Source organism: Myotis nattereri (genome assembly GCF_964212035.1).
Source record: "Myotis nattereri genome assembly, chromosome: 5".
In the NCBI taxonomy this organism is placed as follows: domain Eukaryota; kingdom Metazoa; phylum Chordata; class Mammalia; order Chiroptera; family Vespertilionidae; genus Myotis; species Myotis nattereri.
In genome coordinates, this window is record NC_138080.1 from 33,028,963 (window position 1) to 33,052,637 (window position 23,675).

General features: G+C 50.6%; 1 protein-coding gene across 1 annotated transcript in view; it reads right to left on the bottom strand.

The window, feature by feature from the left end:
* Window positions 1-1,081: 1,081 nt before the first annotated feature.
* Window positions 1,082-23,675, bottom strand: part of LOC308518900 (bifunctional epoxide hydrolase 2-like) — a 63,327-nt gene continuing 40,733 nt past the window's right edge. Inside the window, exons 11-19 of the mRNA XM_081090694.1 lie at window positions 21,656-21,741; window positions 19,984-20,095; window positions 12,712-12,783; window positions 10,447-10,480; window positions 8,506-8,608; window positions 6,550-6,619; window positions 3,212-3,292; window positions 1,653-1,711; window positions 1,082-1,511 (exon numbers count right to left, since the gene is read on the bottom strand). Of these exons, the coding sequence (XP_080946820.1) occupies window positions 1,433-1,511; window positions 1,653-1,711; window positions 3,212-3,292; window positions 6,550-6,619; window positions 8,506-8,608; window positions 10,447-10,480; window positions 12,712-12,783; window positions 19,984-20,095; window positions 21,656-21,741 (696 nt within the window). The 3' untranslated portion in view covers window positions 1,082-1,432. The remainder of the gene's footprint in view (window positions 1,512-1,652; window positions 1,712-3,211; window positions 3,293-6,549; window positions 6,620-8,505; window positions 8,609-10,446; window positions 10,481-12,711; window positions 12,784-19,983; window positions 20,096-21,655; window positions 21,742-23,675) is intronic.

Consider the following 23,675-nt stretch of genomic DNA (forward strand, 5'->3'; position numbering starts at 1 on the left):
CAAGAGGCAGACCAGGAGCCCGATCTAGATAATCTGACTCCAGACTTAGAAAGCAGATTTTGTTGTTGTTAATCCTCACCCAAGGCTATTTTTTCCATTGACTTTTTTTTTTTTTTTTTTTAGAGAGAGAGTGGAAGGGAAGGAGGGAGGGGAAGAGCATGCCATCAATGTGAGAGAGACACATTGATTGGTTGCCTCCTGCACTTGGGGCCGGAGTCAAGCCTGCAACCCAGGTATGTGCCCTTGACTGGGAATTGAACCCATGACCCTTCAGTTCATGGGCCCACGCTCTAACCACTGACGACACCAGCCAGGGCTAGAAAGGAGATTTTTGACAGAAGGAGCTCAGCCTTTGGAACCAGAGAGCGTGCGTCTGAATCTAGGCTCTGCCTCTAACTAGCCAAGGGACCCTGGGCAAGTTATTCGAACCTTAATTTCCCGCTCTGTGAGATGGAAGCACAGAGGTGGTGTATGCCAGGCTCCAGGCACACGGTACTTAACGACAGTTCAGACCACTCCTGACCTTCCCCTTGCTTTGTACACACACGGACACACACACCCTTTTGGCCTGGTTACTTGATACTCATCATGATTCATAATTCGGCTTAGGGAGACCACCACCCCAGCTTTCCCTGCAGGAAGCACAGCCAGGGCGGTGTGCAGCCCCTGGGAGCACAGCATGCTGGGGGCAGGGAGAAAGGGCTCATGGCCCGGCTGGGGCCTCGGCGGGGAGATGCAGGTGGGAACACTGCAGGCTGAAGGACCCATTCGCTCAGGTGGAGGTCGAGGAGCGTCAGTGTGGTGTGTGCAGGGACTCAGTTTGGGGGTTCTGGGGGGCCCTTAGGAATAGGGGAGTGATCGGTGGGGCCAGGCAGTGCATGAGCTTTCTGTGGGGAGCAGCGGGGAGGCCCTGCAACGTTCAGTTCCGATCCTGTATGGAGACCAGTCAGGAGGCTGCCGTGGCAGGACTGGGCGGGAGACCGGGGGCTTAAAGCAGGGTGGGCGGGCGACGTGGCTTCCAGATGAGGCCAGAGGGACATTCTTAGAACAACTCCTCCTCCTCCTCCCAACTGCAGCGGAATCACAGTTGCTTAGCTTTATTGAGCAAAAGAGTTCCAATCTCTGTGGAAAGGCTTCAGAATTACCTGCTGATTTTGCTGCAAAACTATGGATTAGGGAAAGAGAAATCACCCCTGGCCACCTCCTTTGTCCCCTCACAGAACACAAATCATCCTAGAGACCAAGTGATGCGTTTGTGCCCAGAGAATTAATAGCCTTTTCCTGTATCTAAAATTACGTCTAATTTTACTCACTTCCCTTAAAGAAAATCACCCTTCAGAACCAGGCTGCTGGTTCTGAGAGACGCGGGTCAGGCCATCTTGGTGCCAAGAGCAGCAGCCCAGCAGAGGAGGGGGCTGGCACACGTCACCCCCTAAAGCTTCGAGACCACTGGCGGGTCCCTGGCATCAGTTTCCAGCCACTGCACGAGGATCCGATTCAACTCGGCGGGCCTGGGAAGGGAATGAAAGACGATTCGTATCTGTCTGGACCCGCCCACCTCACACGAGGTGAACAGCTAGCCCAGGAAGGCCTTTACTGAAGGTGAACAGAAAGTCCCGATGTCCCCCGCCCTGGGGGCCCCAACTCCTTACTTCTCTATCTGTGTCCAGTGTCCACAATCCTTAATGTGTCCCCTTTTCAGGTGGGGGATCTGGAAGAAAACACCAGCCAGAAAAGTAAATGGCAGAGTGCCCGTGGGTCTGGTTTCAGGTTAGTGCAACGTGTAAGGGGGCCCCTGTGAGGAGGCACCCTCCCCTCTGCTCCCCATAGGCCAGCCCCTGCCCTGAAAAACTGCGTGTTTAGGAAAGGAATAACCACTTATTGAGCAACTACGACGTCCTGGGTGCTCTACATACATTGTCTTATTGAAGCATACCCACAATCCTGTGCAGTAATGGGAAAGCTCAGAGAGGTCAGGGAACCTGCCCAAGGCCACACAGGGTGGCTGAGCTGATTTTCAAATCCAGGGCTGACTTGTACTAATCACAACTGTCTCCCTTCAGAACCATTCGTTCTCAGCCCTTTCACTGCCTGCAAGATGCTTGCTTGTTGTTGGCTCCCGCCATGCAGACGCGACTGCACCCGCTTCCCGGCTGTCTCGCTGGAGATCTGCACGCAGGGCTGTTTGGCTTCCCCTCTGGAACCTGGGCTCCCACAGTGGGTCACTGCAGCCAGCACCCGGGACGAAGAGGGGGCAGTAGGCAGCAGCTGGGACACGGGTTTCTTCCCGACACAGCCTTGAACCCTGACCGCGTGTGGGAAAGGATGGGGAAATCGCCCTTTTCCTCTCAGAAGCATAATGCACCCAGTGAGGTTAGAGTCCGTTACAGGGGGCTGCAAAGGACCAGCTGAAGATCTTGTATTTCTACAGAAACCTTTGAGGGCTAGGAGCAGGGAGCCGAGCCTGTGGGCTCACAGCTTTCCGCAGCACCTTGGCCGGATCCATAGCCCACACCGCGGGCCGCATCCCACGCGCACCCTCCCCGGTGTGCCTGATGCTGCTGACAAAGCCACAGCAACTGGGGATGGGCCGCTCTCAGCAGCTAGCCAGCCCACGGCCACCCCACTGCAGGCCTCCCCAGTCACTACCAACCTCCACACTGTTAACAGAGGGAGCTTCCAATCCCATCACTCCTCTCCGGTGGCTCTCAGGCCCGTGGCCCACACAGCTCAGCCGGGCCCAGAGGGCTCAGCAAGATCTTCCGGCCTCATGGAGCTCCTGCCGTTCTCCGGGCATGCACGCTCCTCGCCTCAACACCCTGTCTCACCCCGGGTTCTCTCTCTCTGCCTGGGCTGAGTGTGGGATTAACTACAGGACAGTGAGTGCCTATAGGGCAGGGTCCGTATCTTACTCATCTTAACCTTCTCAGCATCTAACCCGATCCCAACACATTTAAGGGCACAGCACAAGCCCATGAAATGAATAAATGAATGAGTGAGTGAATGAATGAGAGACTGCATCCGTGCAAGGAAAAGGAAGCATCAGGCACGGTTGTTGCTCCCAAGAGGTGACAGTGAGGCTCCTGAGGAAGCCCCCATCCAGCGAGTGGTTCAGGAGAATGTCCCCCTCTGCCCTCAGCCGCCTCTTTCCTCAGGGACACCTCCCTCTCCCTCCAGGAAGCACCGAGGGCCCAGGCAGCACCGCCCTCACCCAGTCCTCCATATGCTTGGACATCTCAGGAACAAGCACTCCGTCCTTCTCCGCAGTTACCATCAGGGCCGGAATCAGGATCTGGGGAGAGATGACAGGAGGTGGTGACAGCCAGAAAAGGAAAAGATGTCCCCTTCTTGCACCTTCCAGGTTAGGTCTCCCCTCCTCTGCTTCGTTTTCATGCTCCGCGGCTTCCCCACTATTAACACCTGCCGAGGGGCCCAGCAGCCGCCGAGGCCCTGGCTCTGTCTGGCGCGCTTGGCCTGAAGGAGGCATCACTCCTACTGGAGATCTAGGAGAGGGATGTGAGACGGTAGAAAATATATATACTGCTCTCTGCCTCCGGGTTCCGGCACAGAGCTCCTGAAACGCCTGGACTCTTTTTTTTTATTATTGATTTCAGAGAGGAAGGGAGAGGGAGAGGCAGAAAGAAACATCAATGGTGAGAGAGAATCATTGATCGGCTGCCTCCTGCACACCCCACACTGGGAATTGAGCCCACAACCCGGGCCTGTGCCCTGACCGGGAATCGAACCGTGACCTCCTGGGTCATAGGTCAATTCTCAACCACGGAGCCACGCTGGCCGGGCTTCTCTGGACATTTCTAAGTAACGGGAGCACTAGGAGCATCTAGTACTTGTCTCTGACCCCGTCCCTGACACAGGGCTCCTAAAACCCTTATAAATTCCCAAGTGCTCAGACCTCGAGGAGCATCTTTTGTTCTAAAGAGGCAACTCTGGGTGTTTCCTGGATGGGGGCTGGTCAGCAGAAACCCAGCCATGATTAGAAGCTCTGTTTTCAGCCCCCCTTCCCCCGTGTCTCTCTCTCTCTCTCTCTCTCTCTCTCTCTCTCTCTCTCTCTCTCTCTTTCTCCCTCCCTCCCTCCCTCCCTCCCTCCCTCCCTCCCTCCCTCCCTCCCTCCCTCCCTCCCTCCTCTAGAGAGGGGAAAGGGACTGGAATGGGGTGAACAATTGATCATGCCCACACGAGGAAGCTCCATAAAAATCTCAGTAGCATGGAGTTTGGAGTGTGTCCACACTGGGGAACTCACCCATGTACCCGGGAGGGTGGCACTCGGCTCCCCGCGCACAGAGGCTCCAGCGCTCACACCCTCCCAGACCTCGCCCTTGTATTTCTCCAGGTGGCTGTGCACCTGTGTCCTGTCTCTCCTCCTTTACTAAGCTCATAGGGTAAGTAAGAGGCTCCCCGAGTTCTGTGAGCCACCCTAGCAAACAGTGGTCGAACCGAGGAGGGGTGGTGGGAGCCTCAGGTCTATAGCTGGTCAGAAGCACAGGTGACAACTGGACTTACGATGGGTGTCTGAAGTATGTGTGTGTGTCTGTGGGGGGGGGGGCAGTCTTGGAGGCCTGAACCCTTAACCTGTGGGAGGTGACAGTACCTCAGGTAGATAGTGCTAGAATTTAGTAGTTAAAGTGTAGGACACCAGCTGATACTGCAGAGAATTGCCTGCTGGGGGACAAACCCTCACACATTTCATGACCAGAAGTGAAATGTTTTGTGTGAATGTAAAGGTTCAGGAGAAGACTGAGTTTTCTAATACAGATGAACATAGTGCAGTGACCAACACAGGCTTGTGTGTGTGTGTGTGCGTGTGTGCATGTGTGTGTGTGCGTGTGTGTGTATGTGTGTGTGTAAGTAAGAATGCGTGGGCTGGCCCACTCTGTGGGATGGGACAAGAAAGGAAGAAATGCGCTTGCATGGAGATCGATATTCCTTTTCTTTGAGTTAAATGGATGCTTCAAAAGGGCAGCCAAGACTTTAGAGCAGCAGTTCTCAACCTTCCTAATGCTGCGGCCCTTTAACACAGTTCCTCATGTTGTGGTGGCCCCCAATTTCATTGTTACAAACTGAACATAATTAAAGCATAGTGATTAATCACAAAAACAATATGTAATTATATATGTGTTTTCCGATGGTCTTAGGCGACCCCTGTGAAAGGGTCATTCGACCCCCAAAGGGGTCGCGACCCACAGGTTGAGAACCACTGCTCTGGAGAGTGAACGGGCCAGACACAACTGTTACCAACGTTCTCACTCTGCCATAATAATGTTCAAACAGCTCCAGTTTGTCCCTGATTAAGAAATCTGCACTATTTTTTTACCCACCGCACCCAGTCCTCCAAATGAGAGCATGAACAGGAGACATGCAAACACACTTTTGGTGCTGAAAGTCATCCGGAGGCCGTGGTGGGCTGGGCAAGCTCTAGGATGCTCCAAGTCAAAATGTAAACTGGTGGTGGGGGCATGGAGGAGGTGTGAGAGGAGGGAGCTCTGAAAGGTGGCTGCAGAAGGGAATTCCCAACTTAAGCACCATCAGGGTTCACCTTCCCAGAATCTTTGATATTATGTCCATCCACACTTAGAGAGATTTTGCCCATCAAACTGCGGCTTTGTAATTTCTGTCAATCACAGAGTACAGTGATGATAAGGAGCATTCATTGAACTACTGCTATGTGCTAGGCACTGTTCTAAGCATTTTATGTGCATTAACCCATGTTATCCTTACATGTTAGCACCATTGTTGTCATTCCCAGATTACAGAAGCGGCAACAAAGAACACACTGGTTAAGAGTGTTGACCAAGGCCACACGGGGGTCAGATCCCAGGCCGAATTTCTGTTCAGCCCACTCTTAACCACAGCCTTCTATGCTGTCCTGCCTCCAGACCAACCCGTGTCATCGAGACCTCATCTGTTTTATTCGTTTGGTAAATCCGCGGTCTAGCACAGTGCCTGACACATAGACGGTGTTCACAGTCGAGAGAGTCAACAAGACGACCAGGGCTCCCAAGTGAGCGAGGACCTTGAAAACGCAATCACCCTTAGGTTTTGAATGTTTTGAATGTAAACTGGGGGTCCCATTACTCCCATTGCAGACCCAGAGATTGGAAACCAAATTCTGCTGGACAAACGAGGAAACAGAGCCACAGACTGACTTGGTCACGTGATAAGGCCGAGGCAAGCCCTGCCTCTCTGAGAACACCCAGTGCTCCATCAGTGAACCCTTTGGGAGTCACCCTGGACCATCTGCTGCCCTGAGCTGGGGCACCACCAGGAGACCTGGGCCTCCCGGACTGAAGCTGCAGTCATCCAGTCAGACCCCTGCTCTGTCCCTAACGCCACCCATTCCAAGAGAAGCATCAGCAAAAGAGGCCCCAAGGGAAACCCTGGAGGAGGCACTTCCAAAAGCTCAGAGGAAAAGGACAGAAAGGAGGAAGCCAGCAGGTCCCTCGGTCCACCCCCAGCTCTGACCCAGGGCAATGGGAAGCCGGGGTGGGGGTGGGCGCATGGGAAAGGGAGCAACACTAACCCAGCACTCACCTTCCGTCCTGTGCCTTTGCAGCCCCACTTCCAGTTCCTGTCTATGTTTCGATACCAGTTTAGGGGACCCCTGGGGGGCAGATCAGGGAATAAAGACAGGAAAGCGTTTAGTCCATGACTGTGCTGCAGACCCACCAGGCACCGGTCGCCCAGGGAGAGCCAAGCTTCTGCGGGAAAGAGGACCGAGCTGGGCACAAACAACGGTGCCTAAGGGCCAGGCCTGGGCACACGCGGGGTTCGCGGAGAGGGTCTGTGGAGGGGCTGCCACACGGAGCCGGCCCCACAGGACTCTCCATGTCATCCCAGGGCTGTCACATAAGAGGGTGGGAGCTTGTTTAGCGCCCTCACCATCCAGAGGCCACTCCCCTGCCCTGGGGAGCCCCTGGAGAAGGGACTTCAGGGGGTGGTGCAGAGGTGTCTCCTCGGGGACAGGCAGGGCGGCTCTGGGGCTGGACCTAGAACCCTCTGCCAGTCCTCGGGCCTAGTCGGGGTTGGCGCTCTCGGGTCTCACAGCTCTAGGCCCTGGGAATACCTTGGACCCGCCACATACCCTTTTGGGACTTTTCATTTTCCCTCCGGAACAAGGAGGGGGTGAGGCCACATTATCTCTATGCTCCCTTCAGAGCAAAGCTGTCCTCAAATCTGAGACTCTTAAATGGTCTCAGCCTCAAAAGAAGGAGAAGAAAAAAAAGCTTAGGGAAAAGTTGTAGGTTGTGGTGGTGCCAGAATGCTGGGGCTAAAGGGTGGGGGCCACAGGCGTTCCCAGCCAAGGCTGCAGGATAGAGGACTTCCGGGCGGGGCTGGCCAAGGCCGTGCCCATGGCTTGGCTCTTTCTGAGCCCTCGGTTGGAGTAAAGGACGGAAGTGTAGAGAGAGGCACGAGGGAGAGAAGAAGGATGGACATGTGGTGAACTGCAACATCCTTGAAGAAACCAGGAGCTTCAAAGATTTGCAACGTGTCAGTGTTCGAAGGGCTATGCAGGAAAGGGGCCGTTGGAGCAACGCCTGTGGTTCCAGGGCAGAGGCCAGACCATCAGCGTGAACGCAGGCCGGAGCCAAGGGAATGAGGTCGGACCTGCTACCACGTGGAGACCCCTGAGAGCACCAGCTGAGCGAGAAGCCAGGCACAGAGGCGCACACACTGTACTGCATTTATGTGAAATGCCCGGAGTAGGCAAATCCATGGAGATGGAGGGCAGACAGGGACGGCCTAGGACTAGGGGATCCTAGGGGGTCAAGGGGAAGTGGGGGAGAGCTGACTGCTCAAGGAAATGGCGTTTCTCTTTGGGGCGATGTGGTGATGACCGCACGGCTCCGTGAATGGGCTAAAACCACTGCACTGGACGCTTTCAGAGGGTGAACTCTATATGGTATGTGAGCCAGCACTCAACAAAGCTGTTTAAAAGGAGAGAGAGGTCGCCCTAACCGGTTTGGCTCAGTGGATAGAGCGTCGGCCTGAGGACTGAAAGGTCCCAGGTTCGATTCCGGCCAAGGGCATGTACCTTGGTTGCGGGCACATTCCCAGTAGGAGATGTGCAGGAGGCAGCTGATTGATGTTTCTAACTTTCTATCCCTCTCCCTTCCTCTCTGTAAAAAAAATCAATAAAATATATTAAAAAAAAAAAAAAAGGAGAGAGAGGTCTCCAGTCCCCCTAAAAATGTATGCAGTTTTTGAGTGTCGGTGTTTTTCTGAAGAAAGAACTCAGAACTGTCATTTGATTCTCAGGGGGTCATGACTGAAAAAAGGTTAAAAGCATCTGCTCTGAGGGTGCCGTAGAGGGAGGTGAGCCATCCCAAACCAGAGCCGACGGTGAGCCGCCACCACTGCAGGCAGGGAAGCAGGGCAGCCAGGCCTCCACGGGCCGTGGGGGCGGGAACCGGGGCTGTCCTGCACCCTGAGCACAGCAGCCCCCGTGCTGACCAGCCTCTCCTGTGTTCTGGGCTCCACTCCGTGTACCTGAAACCGGACTTCCTGAACTGCTGCACGTAGAAGCGGATGTCCTCCTCGGTCACAATCCTGCTGAGGCTGGGGTCTTTCGGGGATTCCACAAAGAGTCCTCCTGCAAAAAGCCACCTGTTCCCGATCCCACGCCCTCGGCCAGGGGTCCCACCGCGAGTGCCGGCCTTCGCAATGGAGGCTGACCTCCTAACTGCCTCCCGCCTCCCTGGGCGCTCCTTCACTCATCCTCTCTCATCCACAGGGAGCCCCTTTCCTTTTCGTCAGAGAAGTCTGTGTTGCCTCTGTCATTCTAGAACCCAAGACTGTCACACCCAGGCCTCCGCTTCTGGGACACACACGAGGACTGACCACCCCCCTCCTGTCCTCCCAAAACGACACCTCCGTCCCAGGATGACACCTGTCTTCGGCCCTGCCGGCCCTCCAGCTCTCCCTCTCCCCTAGACGAAGCCTTTCCTCCCTAGCTTAACGAATCCCATCCCTCTTCAGATATCTCCACGGAGAGTCTTGGAATGTTCACCAGGGCCTGCTCCGATCGTCCTCAGAGCCTGGAAAACCATCGGCCAGGGCGCAGGCGTGCTGTTGCCCTGGGCACACTCACGGGCCCTCCCTCAGTGTGGAATCTCATTTGTTTTCAGGGGTGTACACTGTGTCCTTGCAGTTCCCCGTCCTGGGGGTGGGAAGAACCCCGTGATGCTAATGGACAACCCAGGGACCACCACCATTTCACGGGGGACAGCTCCGGGGGGCTCCCCAGGCTCAGCTGGGAGCTTTGGAGGCACAGGAGCTGGGGGATGGATGCAGCCTTCTGTGAGCTCCATCGCAGGGCTATGTGAGCAGGTGCCTCTGTGATGAAGCACTTGAGCCTCCCTGGAGGCCGGAGCTCCTAGCTCTCTGCTGTCTCGGGGCCGGGGTGAGAGCCCCTCCTGCCCCCCTCCCTGCGTTCCGGCCATCCGTCTGCCTCCCCTTGGACTCCCCGACTCTGCTGCCGGTGTTTACCTCACCAAGTGTGAGCTCAAACCGTCTGCAGAGCGAAGGAATGCAGAGTGACCGAGTGACCAAGAAAAGGAATGGAGGGAGGAGGCGAGAGGGAAGGGAGATGTGGTCTTGACCAGTGAGATGTGTATGGCCTTTAGGGTCAGAGGAGTTTAAGCCCAGCCTGGCCACTTGAACAAGTTCCTGAGCTTCATTGTCCTCATGTGTAGAATACAGATAATAATGGGATTTTTAAGGGTGTCATGAGGATTATAAATAATGTATCTAAAGAGGGCCAGGCCAGCATTTGCTGCACATAGTAGGCGCACAAACAAGTAGTAGTGTCCTCATTATCAATAAAAATACAAGTGAATAATGGTAAGGCCAGAGTGTTGGGGCAAAGGTAAGGTCTGTGGGAACAGTGCTGGATCTCGGAGCCATGGATGAACTCCAGTCTGTTCTTCACTCTGACTCTTCACTTGTCTCCAACCCAGGAGGGAGGACAAGGGTGGAAATGTGACGGAACTGCAATGACAGGACTCGGGCTGGGATGGAGGAGAGGACAGTGGACTATGACAGGGGAGACCTGGCTTGGGGTCTAGCCCGACTCTTCCTCTGTCTGCACCAGGTGACCCTGCAGATGTCAGTTCCTATCTTGGGTCTCGGTCCTTGTCAGTAGAGGCTGAGATTGCCCCTACAAGCTCTAAGAGTCCCCCAAGCTCTTACTGTTTAAGATCTTGAATCCAAACGTCCCTGAAGGAAAGGAACCTGAGGCCCCGTGGTCAGCCCAGGGCTAAGGGGAGTGTTAGTCACCTGCGGGGAACCCTATGGTAAGCCAGTCATAGTTCAGAGCTGGCAGGTGGCTGTTTTTGCTCATAGAGTCCGATGGAGAAATGCTCATTCAATGCTCAGCTGGCTCCTGCCATGGCCCTCCTGTCTCCCTTCCCTTCTAAGAATACCTCTTACCCTTTTCACAGACGTTGGACGTGTTGAGCTTGGTCTGTAGGTAGAAAAGTTGGAGATTATGTCATGGGTAAAGAAAATATGCTGGAACAGGTCACCTACGAGTGCCATCAGACTAGTACAAACATGCTAAACTCCCAAGAGGTAGGCAAGTTCTCAGGGGTCACAGCAGAAATAGCTAACAATCAAAGCTCTGGGCCTAAGCTGCCCCCAGTTGCAGGTCTTGGTGATATGAGAACTTGATTCTATCAACCAATGGGAATAAAGATGAGACCTTAGGTCTATGGCAGATGGGAAGTTCAAAATAAGACCCTCCACAGTAAATCTGTGGTCCCACCCATCATGACAGAGAGATGTCAAAGGAGTTGGTCCATTCAGTTTGGAACTAAGAGGAAACCAAAAAAAGTTCACCCAGAAATTCATAGCTACAAGCCTGCCCTCACAAGTGCTTGGGTTTGAATTTACACTCTCTCCGTGATCAGGAAATACCCAAGATGCAAAGTCAACAGTAACTACAACAAAGGATGTCTGACAGAAGCAGCCAGTGCTAAAACACAAGAGGGCCATTTCCTCAATCCCAGCTGAAGCCAACTGGCACAGATTCAGTGCTGCTTCAAGATGAGCTCACAAACCAAAATTACAAAACTCCCTCTCTTCTCTATCCCACCCCCTTCTTGCAAATCCCATTGCAAAAGACAGTAAACATAGCAAATAGTGAATCTACACTAATAAAAGAGAAAGATGCAAATTGACCATCACTTTGCAAAGACCACCAGCCAATCAGGAGTGAGTATGCAAATTAACCCAACAAATTTGCATATGCAGGTGCTGAGCAGCTGGGGGTGGGGTGGCTGCTTGCACAAGTGCCTGCACCAAGCAGCCTGAGTCCCGGGGACAGGCGTCCTTGGGACCCAGGCCGCGCTGAGCCTGTAGGGCTGTGCATAGGGCTGGAGCGGCTGGGGTCCTGGAATGCCCCCGGCCACTCCAGGCCTATGTGTGCAGTTGCTGAGCGGCTTGGGGCAGGGCGGGAATGTCCCCTGCAGCGAGCAAGCAGATAGCAGGGCCCTGCTTGCCCCTGAGGCGGTGAGCCAGAAGGGCAAGCAAGCCCCCACAGAGAGCAGCAAAGGGCAAACAGGCCCCCACAGAGAGCAGACACCAGGGCCTGAGGTGGCATCAAGCAGGTGGGTCCTCAGAGAGCAGAGAACCAGGGGGAGCAGGCCTAAGCTGTCCGTAGGACATCCCCTGAGGGCTCCCAGATTGGAGAGGGTGCAGGTTGGGCTGAGGGACCCACCCCCCATGCACGAATTTCATGCACCGGGCCCCTAGTATCAACTAATAGAACTTGCGAGAGAGAGGGAGAGAATGAAAATGAGTGTGCTTAAAATTATTAAAAACATATAAGAAACTGAAAAACAAGAACAGAACAATAGATCAGAGTGATTTGAAAAGGAGCCAAATAAAACTTTCATAAATTTCAAAAAATGTTCATTGAAAGAAAAACAAAAAACACACAAAACTTCAAAGATGGGTTAACCTGCAGATTAAACACCACTAAAAAACCAATAATAGGGTAGACCGGAGGCATGTTTCACATAAACAATGATAGGAGCCTCTAAAAGAAAAAAAAAATTGTCAACCTAGAATTCCATATTCAAACTATTCAAGATTGAAAGCAAAAAAGACGTTTTCTGGCCAAAAACATTATGAGTTTACTACTAACAGACTGGAAAGAACTAACTACAACAGAAAGTCCTTCAGAAAGAAGCAATTGAACTCAGTATAAAAGAGTGAGATGCTAGCAGTGGTCAGCACAGACAGTGGCAAACATGGGAAAGGCTAAGCAGGCACTGACTATATGAGGGTGGGTGGAGGGTATGGAGATAAACCATTAGAAGCAACTGTGGCTGTTCATGAAAAGGGTTGAAACAGCAATTAATTTGGGGCTTTGATAAACAATTATGCATGTTGGTTAAAATGGTATAATTTCTCCACAGTCACTGTTATAATCATTCTTTGATTTTAGTTGCAAAGCTTTACTGGTGTGTGGCAGTGAGGATGTGACCTTTCCCCATCAGTGTGACCAGTAGAGTGGGGATCCCACTCACCCTGACTACAGAAATCAAAGGGAAGAAGGCCAGCTTGCTCATTCCCAGGCTCCAGTCCCCACCCCATCTTCCGAGGGAGGCCATCCAGAGACCTCTGCACCTCTGCAGCTCCCCCTTCCTGCTACCTATCCGCCTTCTACCCTTCAACCCCTGTACCCCTCACCTCATCATGTGCTCTGAAAAAGAGTTTGAAAGTCCGATACAGGTCCTCTTCCAGTTCAGCCTCAGCCACTCCCTAAAACAAAGTGTAAAGGAAGTCAGCTGTCTCTGAGGCATGAATCCACCAGGGGCAACCGCTCAGAAATAATAGAGCGCCTTCCTCCACACAGTCGCTGGGGGACCAGTGTTATGGGGAGGGACTGAGGCATGGCAGTGTGTCTTCGTCCGTTCCAGCTGCTATAACAGAACCACACATTGTGTAGTTTACAAACACAGATACTTATTTAGTCTGGAGGCTGGGACGTCCAAGACCAAGGCCCCAGCAGACTCAGTGTCTGGTGAGAGCCCACTTCCTGGTTCAGAGATGGCATCTTCTCACTGTGTGCTCACGTGGTGGAGGGGGGAGGAGACTCTCTGGGGTTTCTTTTTATATGGGCACTAATTCCCTGTATGAGGGCTCCGCCCTCGAGACCCAATCATCTCCCAAAGGGTCCACCTCCTATTAACATCACCTAAGGATTGGGATTTCAAGATAGGAATTTGTGGTGGGGTGAGGGTGGGGAGTGGACACAAACATTCAGTCTATAGCAAAGTGCCAATCTATTTTTATCTCCTCTTTCCAAATGCTCACCTAAACACACCCAGGCAACCACTAAACCGGATTGCAGAATGTTTTCTAAACGGGTGCCCTGCTTTCCCACCTCCTTGATTTAAAATTTTGTAGCCTCCACCAAGAACACCTACCTCCCTCAGTTTGGCCTTCAAGAAGCCTTCAACATCTGTCCCAAACACTGTCTCCTCCATGAAGTCCTGTCTTCCCCCATCACATAAAATAACTCTGCCCTTCTCGGTTCCCACAGAGCCTTTGCTGTGTCTCCTCGGAGCCCCCTGAGCGCAGGGAAGCATCCACTCATCTTCTTCCTGGGACCATCTGTGACTGGTCCTGGGTAGAGGCTGACGGTATGTATGTCCCTCTCCTAGGAATGTTCCCAGAGAGGAAGGTCCCATAAGCCAGGCAATAGCCACTGCAGTGGCCAGCACCCTCCGTCCCTGCTCACTGCAAGACTTCCTTCTCCACTGCACTGTTTGTTCTGCATATTGCAGATCATGAGAGCTCTGGGTCCACGGGACGCCAGCACCGCAGCAAAGGACACATTTGTCATCTGGCGGTGCTGGGTCTGCAGTTTATGATTTTATGAGGAAAGTGATGCTGTTGCGTTAATTACAATCCCCTTACATCTGTAAGATTCAATTATGATGGAGAATCAATCTGCTGTGTGATGAATGCCGAGGCAAGAAACAGCCACGGGAGGAAGTACATTTGAAGTGATCAATGAAAGCCCCGGTCAGCCCTGTCGCCAGGAGTCATCACTCTTATTTATGGAGAGCAGCCCCATCCCAGAAACCGCTGCTGTTCAGGAGCCCAGGGGTGTATGTCAGTGTGTGGAGGCATCGTCACAGGCCAGAGGTCTGGGCGGGGCTTTGGCCCTCAAATGGTCCTTCGAGAGCGAACAGATGCCAAGAGGGTCAACAGAAAATCCAGGGAGCTCCCACAAAGCATGAGCGTGGGCAGCCTTTGTGCCTCAGCTGCCAAGATCACAGACACTGTCTCCCGGGGGAGATGGGAGCCTCCCTCTAATCAGTGGGCCGGGGCAGCAGCTCTGCTTCATGTTCCGTCTACCTTGATAATAACTGGAATTTCTGTGAAACTCAGGGCCGAGTTCTCTCAAAGCATGCCAGAAAACAGGGCTGGGGTGGTTGTCTCTGGGGTTGAGGATGCCAGTGGATAGAGGCACCTGATGCCTGGGCAAGAAGAGAAAACTATTCATTACTCCCTGCAGCCTGGCCAGGCAGACGAGAGAGAGGAGTCAGGCCTCAGAGGGGCCTTGGCGCCCTGAGTCACTCTGACGCCACACTCGCTGGTCACATGGCACTGAGGTGGGAAGGCCATCTCGAGGAGGAAGACCCTCAGGTTGAGGTGTGACCTTGTTCGAAGGCGGATTATAAATGGCCAGGCTGGAAGCGAGAACTCCAGACTCTAAGCCCCTCAGTATTTGGTTCTTTTCACTATAACATAACACCACCCATTGAAGAAAACAAAAATGAAATGCCGCGAGTGTCTTCCGTGAATGGCACAAAAACAAAACCATGATAAAGACTGTGAGGAAGGTAGCTCACAGCTCCTCAGTTGAGGACGGGTGAAATGAATCATGGTCCATCTGAAAAGGAATGAGGTAAATCTATAGGTACTGATAGGAAAATCTGTCTAAGATCCATTGAACAAAAAAAAGCAGAATGATTCAATTTATACTAAAAATTATGTATACACTCATGTGCACACACACACACACACACACATACACACACTTACTTTTAAAATGGGAAACACCAAACCATTCACAGTAGCTAGTTCTAGGTGAGTGAAGGGGGATTGATTTTTTATTTTACACAACTCAGTACTTTTTTTTAAGCTCATTTTTTGTCTTTGCTGCCTCCTTGTCCGTCCTCATTTTCTTACTAATACAAATGCAAAGCCTGTTCCCTTCTTCGCCAAGCAAAGAAAAACACACCTTCTAGTACTAGTTTCCACCAGACTTGGCAAATTCTCAGGGCAAGATAGTCAACATGTGGGCTAAGGGTTCAAAGAGCTGGGGGTGGGGCTGGATCTAAACCTGGAGTTAAGCCACACCCCGCAGTGCTCAGCAAACTGAAGCGAGGGGGGGGGTGGGGGGGGGGAGAGCCAAGGGTGGGGCGGGGCTGTGTCATATTTAACTGATTGGCCTGGATTCAGCTTACATTTGCAGCTATAACCTGTTTGAAAACCATCCAATGACACCATCCTTTTTCCGGTGAGGAAACCGAGGGCCAGAGATAGGAAGGGACTTGCTCCATCACTGAGTAGGTAGCAGACATGTGGGCAGAACCAGGTGCATGGTTTCTCCTTAAGACCCAGCTCGGAGCTTACCCTGGCCATGCCAGCAGGATTCCTGGGCTCCTGGCAGAGGCCAGGTCACTGATTTGAATATCCACCATTTCCCTGACAAGAGGCTTTGTTCTTAAGAACAAAACCATCCCCACACTCTTCCTGCAGATTTTAAACCCAGCTGCTGGAACAGAACAATAGAGGTACTGATTTTTTTCACAATGACTGTATCAACCTTCGAAACCAAACACTCTCCCGCTAGGACTGCGATGATTTAGTGTCTTTCCCCTGAGGTCATTTTTTCAATGAGGACTTTGAGCTCATCCTGGTTTGGTCCTCCCCTCTCTTCTGGGACACACAGACACAATCAGTCCAAGCTCCCTCCCAGCGTGGCATAAGGGGAGGCACATGGGCTCTGAAGTCAAGCAAGACCAGGTCAACATCCTGACCCAGTCATGTATTTAGTATCAGCCAGTTAGTAAGCCCGTCAGTCTCTGCTTGCTCAGCTGAAAGGCCGGGAGAGATGCCACAGGGTTGCTGTGAACACAACTAACTGCATCCAGCACTCAAAAAAGCTGTAGCTGCAACCCCATTGTCCATGATGGATGAATGAAGAAACAAATGTCACATACAGTAGGATATCATTGCCTTAAGGAGAAAGGAAATTCTGACGTGTGCTACAGTGTGAATGAACCCTGAGGACATAATGCTAAGTGAAATAAGCCAGACACAAAAGGACAAACATTGTATGAGTCCACTTAGAGGAGTAAAATTCACAGAGGCAGGAAGCAGAATGGGGGCTGCCAGGGTCTGGGGGGAGGAGTGAGTGGGGAGTTAATGTTTAACGGGGACAGAGTTTCAGTTCTGCAAGATGAAGAGAGTTCTGGAGAGGATGGAGGTGACGGTTGCATAACAATGTGAATGCGCTTAATGCCACTGAACTGTACACTTAAAATGGTTAAAATGGTAAATTTGATGTTATGTGTATTTTACAACTTAAAAAATAATAAAGATAACTTTAATGAGCTAAATCCCACTGATCAATACTCTAAATGAAGTTTGGTCAAAACATAATACACAGTGAAACTACTACTTCCTGTTTTCTATCTCCTGTAATTACACGAATACAGCTTTTTACCAGTATAAAGCAGTATTTCTCAAAGTGTAGTCAGAAGAAACCTTGGGGAACCCTGAAGCCCTTTGAGGGCACATAGAAGATGCATAAATATTGGCTAGATGAAATAATGAATATTAATTCTTCACAAGCAATACCAGTTAAGGCGTTTCTGACCTTTGAACATATTTGTAATGCTCAATCCCTCACACACATTACAGGGCACCTTTGTTTCACAGAAGCTAGGAGTCTCCTTACAAATATTCAGTCCAAAGGATGAAAAAGAGAGAGAAAAAAAAAAGAGGTAGAAGAGAAAAAAGTGGACATGAAACCCCACACCCTCTCCCTCCCTCTGGATTCTCCACATGGGGAACCCCACTGGTGGGGCCAGAGTGTTGAGGGCCTGTTGTAACCTATACACAGGCCCTGGGGCCGGGCTAGGGGAGAAGGTGCAAGGGTGAGAAGTGACAAAGGTGCATGGGGCATTCCAGGCGGTGAAGAGACCTGTGGGGCGGGGTGCTCTGGGAGGGGAGCTCTGGGCACACAGAAGGCAGGGGGAAGGGGTTGGACTCTTGTGGTGGGAGCCAAGCAGAGCCAGAGATTAAAAATGGGTCAAATAAGAGGTGAGAGGGACCCAAACCCAGCTTCCTAATTTAGTGTGGGACTCTGTCCCCTCCTCAATTCCCAGAGGCTAAGGAGCTGCCACTCAAGAACCAAGATCCACCGTTTGCTTCCCTCCCCCTCACCAGATACTTCCCTGGTGTGAGCTGTACCAGGGGAAGGGAACACCCGGGAAAGGGCGACAAGCAGAACATCACACCTTAGAGTGGCCTCTGATTTCTAGTCCAGCTGAAAGGATTTTCATGGGCCACCTGTGATGGGGTGATGAACCTCCACTACCGCTGACATCGACTACAACCTGGGGCTCCTTTCCAGGTTTTGCACAACGTACCTACCTCCTTCCAGTCCCACTCATAGATCGCATTCCAAATATGCCTGTTTCTCACAGTCCCCACCCTTCCCCCACACTGTCCCCCTCCTGTTGTTATCCTCCTATTTCTTTCACAAGAGACACTGTCTCTTCTTACCTTTACCCACCTGTTATGGGCTGAACTGTGTCTCCCCGAAGTTCCTATGAAGTCCTGACTCCTAGTAACTCAGAATGGAATGGTATTGGGAGATGGGGTCTGAGACAGGTGTCCTTATAAGAAGAGGGAATGTGGACACAGAGACACCCATACAGAGGATATACCATGTGAGGACACATGGAGAAGGGGGCCATCTACAAAGGAGGGGGCTTCAGAAGAAACCAACCCTGTAAGCACCATGATCTTGGACTTCTGGCCTCCAGAACTGAGTGATAATAAATTTTGTTGTCTAAGCCACCCAGTCCACAGTACGTTGCTATGGCAGCCCTAACTGACTACTGTGCCATCTAATCATACCCATCATTCAAGAGCAAGACGACTTCAAACTAATTAAGGTCATTTTGACTCCATTCAAACATAAGGAAGCTGGCTCTTCCCACACCCTGGGCTGTGGCTCGGGAGGGCCCTGGCTTCAGTGGAGGATGTGATAGTCGAGCGTCTTTTCATGATATTGCTGGACGCATCTGGCATCTTGCTGAATGGGTCAGGTTAGTGCTCGAATAAAAACTTCTTCTTTCGAGGCACCATCTCTTAGAGAAAAGTTACTCACTGAATCAAAACTGGGATGGTTATTGCCTGGCCAGCATGGTTCAGTGGTTGAGCATCAACCTATGAACCAGGAGGTCACAGTTTGATTCTGGATCAGGGCACATGCCCAGGCTGCAGGCTCGATCCCCAGAGTGGGGTGTGCAGGAGGCAGTCAATCAATGATTCGCTCTCATCATTGACATTTCTATCTCTCTATCTCTCCTGTCTTCTCAGAAATATATATATATATGCATAAGTGACCATTATGACTGAACGATCCATTGACTAGTCTCTATGACACGCACTGACCACCATGGGGCAGACGCTCAACGCAGGAGCTGACCCGTGATGGTCAGTGTGTTCCCACAGTGGGAACGCCACTCAGCCAGAAGCTGGGCTTGAGGCTGGTGAGAGCAGCAGAGGCGGCGAGATCCACTCCTGGCTCGGCAGCAGCGCTACCAAGTGGTGGCACCAGGCACAGCGAGTCTGGATGAGCACAGGACCTGGGCCTGGCTCAGGCTCCTCCTTGGCCACCTGCTGCTTGGCGCATTGCTACATCCCCTGAGGGGTTCCGGATTGCGAGAGGGCACAGGCCAGGCTGGGGCCCCCACACCCCCACCCCCATGCACAAATCCGTGCACTGGGCCCCTAGTATATTATAAAAACACACACAATAAAACTGGGTTGGTTGTGACCTTTGTTATAAATAGTATGACCTTCAAGTATTGGAAGGTCAAGCGCTGGGTGAGAGATGTGGGAAAAAGCTCTGTGCTCTTGATTAATGAATTGATCCACTCTTCTCTCTTTACAGTGTTAAAGAAAATTCTTTTATCCTTTCTGGAATTACCTGGATGTAGCTGGACATTGGGGTCCAGAATCCACAAATGAGTGACTAGCAGGTGCCCCCGCAGCTGAGGTGAGCTGTGGGGTTAGGGAGGCAGATGATGCGGGCTCACGTTGCTGCTCTCAGTGAATCCCCATGAAATGTGGCAGTGACACCCCATCACACATATCACCCGAGCTCCAAGGGGCATCCTGGGTGTTCTGGCACATGGGGTGACACCTAACAACCCCTCCACATCTCCCAAAGCACACCAAGGGCCAGTGTGGGGTTTTTAGGCTCTGCTGCTCCCTGTGATCACAAACCTTACTCCTCGAGAAGCCAAGGGCAGGAGCTGTCACCAACATGAGGTGGGTTCTACTCTAATCTCAGGCAGAGGACTAAGAAGGAACAGCTCCAAACTAGTGCTCAGCTCCCACTCCACAGTTTTGAAGAAGCAGGAGAACCTGGTATGCTGTCAGCCCCACCACTGTCCCCCTCACCAACCCAAACACACACACACACACACACACACACACACACACACACACACACACGTGCCATCACCTGGAAAGGACCAGCTGTGCTCTGGAGTCAGTTTCATCTGAGCCCATTTGTACAATAATTTCTGACTAAAGCCACAGAAAGGGACAGAGATACATCAAGCCAATGGGGAGGGGAGAGAAAGGGGAAAGAAAAACAATACCTTGCTGGGGTCATTGATCTCAGGGCCCCAAACTTACAGGTTCTTGGAAATAGAGCTGGTAATTAAAAACAGGATTGGCTTTGAGTATCTCCATCAGCGACACATTGGGGTTTGCTGGCATGAAGGGAGTATTCAAACTTGCCACTGCCCTATGGAAAGAAGAGGCACAAAGACTTAGACCCTGTCAGACGATAGTCTATAAGGACCTTGCACATCAAGCCAAAGCTCAAAGTGGGAAAGTGATGTGCACAAGCTCTCACACCGTCAGTGTGTGGGAGAATGGGCTCTGCACTCAGATTTCTTGAATCCCAGCCCAGGGGTTCCCCTCCCCACCCCGCCCCACCTCACCCCCGTTAAACTGCAGTATTTCTCACTTGCCTTAGATGAAGACAGACAGAGCACACACACAACTACATCTAGTGTATCAACCTTGACCAGAATATGTGAACACTACAATTTCTCCCTAATTTTTAGCATTTTTTTCCTTCCTTCCTTCACTCACTGTGTCTCTCCTGTGTTGAGTGTAATTCCATGCTATATACTAGGGGAGAAAAAAATATAAAATCAGTATTCAAGGAGCTTATTATAACTTAATAAGGAAAACTAGACAAATACACCCATGGCTTTATTATGCAATAGACTGTGAGATAAGCGTGAGAACAGCACAGAATGCCGTGGGCGCTCAGGAGGATAAAACATTTCTGGATCTGGGTGTCATGGAAGACCTGGTGCGAATCTGAACTTGGCATCTAACCCAGTAGGTAGAGAAACTTTTTGGTGAATCCAATTGTTAAGAACTGAGCTCTTATTTTGCCTTTGAATGAAGAAGAGGACAGAGAGAGAAGCTAAAGAGACCAGAAAAGCAAGAGTGTGAACAAATTATAAATATTTTAGAAAATGTTTGCTTTTTCTTAATCTTTGATCCCACGCTACCATTTGAGCTGGGGTTGAGCTGAACATAGTTCTCCTGTGTTTCTGTTCTTATAAACTTAGCCAAATAAAAAGGAACTAGATTTGTTAGGGAAACCAGATGGCCGGTAAGGATAATGCTTATTGAACCTGCTAAGATCCCAGACTGAAACGGAGGTCAGACAAGTTTTCATTTTGGTTGCCAGCTCAAAAGGAGTGTGGCTGCAAAAAACCACCCGCCTCTCTGGGTTCGAAACCCACTATCTGAAAGCTCCTGCTGCAGCTCTGAAATGCCATGCTAAGGACAATCAGGAATGATGTGACGACAATCATGAAATGCCTTTCTAACCTGACATCTGTGCAGTACGTTGCAGGTTGGGTAGTCAGGTTGCTGCTTTGTGGTTGAGGACACAAGGCCTAATGAAGTGATTTGTCACATTTTCTGACTCCCTGTCCAGGACTGACGTCTCTCCTGATGCTTAATTCTATAAGCCCAACACCCCTGCTGCCTTCCCGCTCCCTTCAGGGTCTACCATCCTTCTCCCGCATGCCCACTGAGTACTGTCCCTGAATTATCTGTCCCACCACCAGTAACTGGGACAGGCCTCACTTTCTAAGACATTAGCTCATTAAGCCCTCCTTGTTAATGTGTCAATGGGCATGAAGGAGCGAAGGTACTACCTTCCCAGATAACCTATTTGTTTTCCAGACATTTTCTGGAGTTTGAGACTCAAGGAAGGATTCTAATGGGAATTCAGCCCCAGTCTTACCCAAGTTCTCATTGTTCACGGCCTAATTACCTTACTCTCTCAGGGTAGAAGAGAGCCATGCTCCACACCACCATGCCACCCCAGTCGTGGCCAATGAACACCGCTTGGAGGATGCCCTAGCAAAGGATAAAGAAGGAGGTGAATGTGGGCAGGTTTCCGGGGTGAGGTGCTGAGAGCCCAAGGCCTTGTGCTCTCCCCTGAGCCCAACCCTCAAATGCAATTCTCTCATTCACTTCCTAGGGACCCCTCCACTGATCACGCCATGTAAGGTCATTATAGCATCAGGCCTGGGGCGGCCACACTGGGCCGTGTCCACTTAGATGTCCCCAGCGCACTCAGGAGTTCCAGTGCCAATTCCATAGGACTGAGAATCTGCAGAGGTCAGGGACCACGACATTTTGGCCTCATTTACCAGTGCCTGGAACCCTGCCTGGGTGTGGTACTGGAACGCATTAGTCATATCAGATTCTTCCCTTGACTCTCACACCAATTAACAAGTGATAAATCCCACTGCCTTGAGGCTCTCTTAGCTGGCCCTCCCCTCTTTTCATTTCTCACCATGGCCTAACTGAGGATGGCAGGAGGCTGTCACTGAGTTATTATCTCAGGAATAGTATGTGTGCTCTGCAAAAGCATATTCGCAGGTCACCCTTGCTGATTTGTTTTGAGTTTGACATTCCAAATAATGTTAACTGAAGGCATTTGATTTTAGACATTTCAAAAGAAATGTAAGTTTTAAAAAGTTGTGAAACATTAGCCTATAGCAGTGGTTCTCAACCTTCCTAATGCCGCGACCCTTTAATACAGTTCCTCATGTTGTGGTGACCCCAACCATAAAATTATTTTCTTTTCTACTTCATAACTGTAATTTTGCTACTGTTATGAATCGTAATGTAAATATCTGATATGCAGGATGTATTTTCATTGTTACAAATTGAACATAATTAAAGCATAGTGATTAATCCACAAGAACAATATGTAATTATATGTGTGTTTTCCGATGGTCTTAGGTGACTCCTGTGAAAGAGTCGTTCAACCCCCAAAGGGGTCTCGACCCACAGGTTGAGAACCGCTGCCATATTGAGTCACGGAATCTCTCCAGTCTGCTTTTCCAAAGCTGGAGAAGCCTTATCAACTGATGAAGTCAGTAGTACACAAAGGTTAAAGTCCCTTAGAGCAACTCCCAAACAATAAGGGATGTGAGTCAGTGGATGAATGCCGAACTTTTTCTATCCTCAAGCGCAACAACTCTGTGGTGCATTCTACATGAATCTTTAGAGAGTTCTTAGCAAAACTAAATCCCGATTGTTCATAGCAGTAATGAGTCCATTAATACCTCTGGATTGTCTTTCTTTCCTAACTTGCCTCACTGTCCCCATCCCCTCACTTTTGTTTTCTGAAATTGTCTCTCAACAAACTAACTGTACTCAACTCCTTATCTTAGGTCACCTTTGAGAGAAAAACTAAAATATATGATAAAATAAATTTGGAAATCTTCATTTAACTGTAGTTAAGCATGTTTCTTTGTTACAGGAATTTAAGAGTTTTAATATGCTAATGTTGATCATGGCTCTTCAAGAGGGGATAAAGAAATTCAGGCTTCCCAAACTTGAACTGTAAACTTTTATCCCAAGGCAACTTACAGAACTAGCACTTCCTGAAACTCATGTTAGGGATGCTCTCATGTTAGAGATACTTGATCTAAAGTTTTTGCAACTTCTCTTATTTTAAAAAAAACAAACCCACGATATTTTATTGATTTTTAGCACGAAAGGGAGAGAGAGAGAGAGAGAGAGAGAGAGAGAGAAAGAGACATTGATGTGGGAGTGAAACATCAATCAACTGCCTCCTGCACACCCCCAGGGATTGAACCTGCAACAGGGGCATGTGCCTTGACAGGGAATTAAACCATCAACCTTTAGGTGCATGGGATGATTCCCAACCAACTGAGCCACACCAGCCAGGGCCAACTTCTCTTATATTTGAATAAGAAAAATATATATTTAAAATATTAAAAGTGCTTAAGAGTAGATAGGGGAGTGAAAAGCAT